At 43.0% G+C, this 1,575-nt stretch overlaps 1 protein-coding gene across 1 annotated transcript in view; it reads right to left on the bottom strand.

Moving 5' to 3' along the window:
• Positions 1 to 671, bottom strand: part of LOC100958689 (heterogeneous nuclear ribonucleoprotein C-like 3) — a 12,709-nt gene extending 12,038 nt beyond the window's left edge. Inside the window, exon 1 of the mRNA XM_023509149.1 lies at positions 1 to 671. Coding sequence (XP_023364917.1) covers positions 1 to 659 — 659 coding nt within the window. The 5' untranslated portion in view covers positions 660 to 671.
• Positions 672 to 1,575: the final 904 nt, after the last annotated feature.

Here is a 1,575-nt window from a genome sequence, read left to right as displayed (position 1 = left end):
TTCTCATTCTTCAGCTCTACTGCTGCTTGTTTGCTCTGCTCCTTTTCAATTTTTTCCAGGTTTTCCAGTAAAGAATCCACTTTTTGTTTGATCTGGGTCAATTCCTTCTTAACGGCCTGAAGGTCATCTCCTTTCAATTTTCCAGACTTGGAAGAACCTCGCTGTCCACTCTTAGAATTGAAGCTACTTTTCCTCCTTCGTGAGGTGTTCCTTGAGACACGCTGGCGTTTTGAGGGCACCACAGCCCGAGCAATAGGAGGAGCAGGAGGAACATGTGCTGGGTAACTGTACATCCTGTCATAATAATCCCGTTGACAGTCATAATCCAAGTCAAAAGAGGAGCTGTACATCTCCACTGCAGATCGTTTCACACCTGCTTTTCCTCGATTCATTTTTGGCTCTGCAACCAGATTAATATCTAAAACTTGGCCAGCAATCATTCTGCCATCCTCTCCTGCTACAGCAGCCCGGGCATTTCTCTCATTAACATACTGCACAAAGGCAAAACCCTTGTGAACAGAGCAACCCACAATTTTGCCATATTTCGAGAAAATTGCTTCCACATCAGACTTCGTCACCACAGGAGTGTTGAGATTCCCAATGAACACACGGGAGTTCATGGAGTGAGGGTCTCTCCTGTTGGTAACATTGCTAGCCATTGCGTTTGATGATAAGGTTCTTCACAAAGAGAAAAAAATGTAGCTGAAGATCAAAAAAATCTCACAGGAGGGGGGAGGGAGAAAAGATTCAATTCTGAGTCTCCTACTCCTGGGTTCAACGTGGAGAAGATGAGTACTGCTCGAGGTCGACAATGTGGCTACAACCACTCTGTCCTGAAATTGTGTTTTAAATAAAGGTGACCATCTGCTTGCTCAGGAAAAATGGCAAACTTCTTTATCTGCGGTTGGTTTATATAGGGAATTTTGTACATGCGCACAATACAGCAATGACCTCATTGATCCATTTAAACATGTGACTACCTCATGATTAGCTTCCGATAATCCACTCAACATACACCCTTTGACATAACCCTATCAACATAACCCATTTAACATAACTTAATGGAGAACATGTTGTTAGCCATTTCTTCTTTGTTCTTATCTGATTTTACCTGAGACTATGGAGGAAGAAGGTAAATCGAATACCTGCCCTTGCTGGCCTTGCCATTTGGAGGCTGTTACTTCCATCTTTAAACAGGGCATAAAGAAACTTCTTGGGCATAAAGGAATTTGTGTGCAAACCTCTGCTCCCATATCAGCTTTAAGTCAGGGAATTTTTGTGGGAACATTTTATAAGGAATTTTTAGGCTGGACTTCTCAAAAGCTTTTCACAACCTCAAGTTTTATCTGTGCCATTAGATACCTGTATGCATTGGGTAAATTCCTCTTCTCTTGAGGTCCCCGAGCACATTTCCATTCCTGGATCTGTCAGCAAGCAACCTTCGTCACTTACCACAGATCAGGAAAGGTTACTCCATTCCCAGACCTGTCAGCAAGCGACCTTCGTCACTTACCACAGATCAGGAAAGGTTACTGATAGGTATCTGGCCAGTTTTCCAAAGGGCTTTTTTATTGG

Source organism: Otolemur garnettii, unplaced genomic scaffold (genome assembly GCF_000181295.1).
Source record: "Otolemur garnettii isolate 467f Iridium unplaced genomic scaffold, OtoGar3 scaffold00449, whole genome shotgun sequence".
NCBI classification, from domain to species: domain Eukaryota; kingdom Metazoa; phylum Chordata; class Mammalia; order Primates; family Galagidae; genus Otolemur; species Otolemur garnettii.
This window is presented reverse-complemented; position numbering and strand designations above follow the sequence as displayed.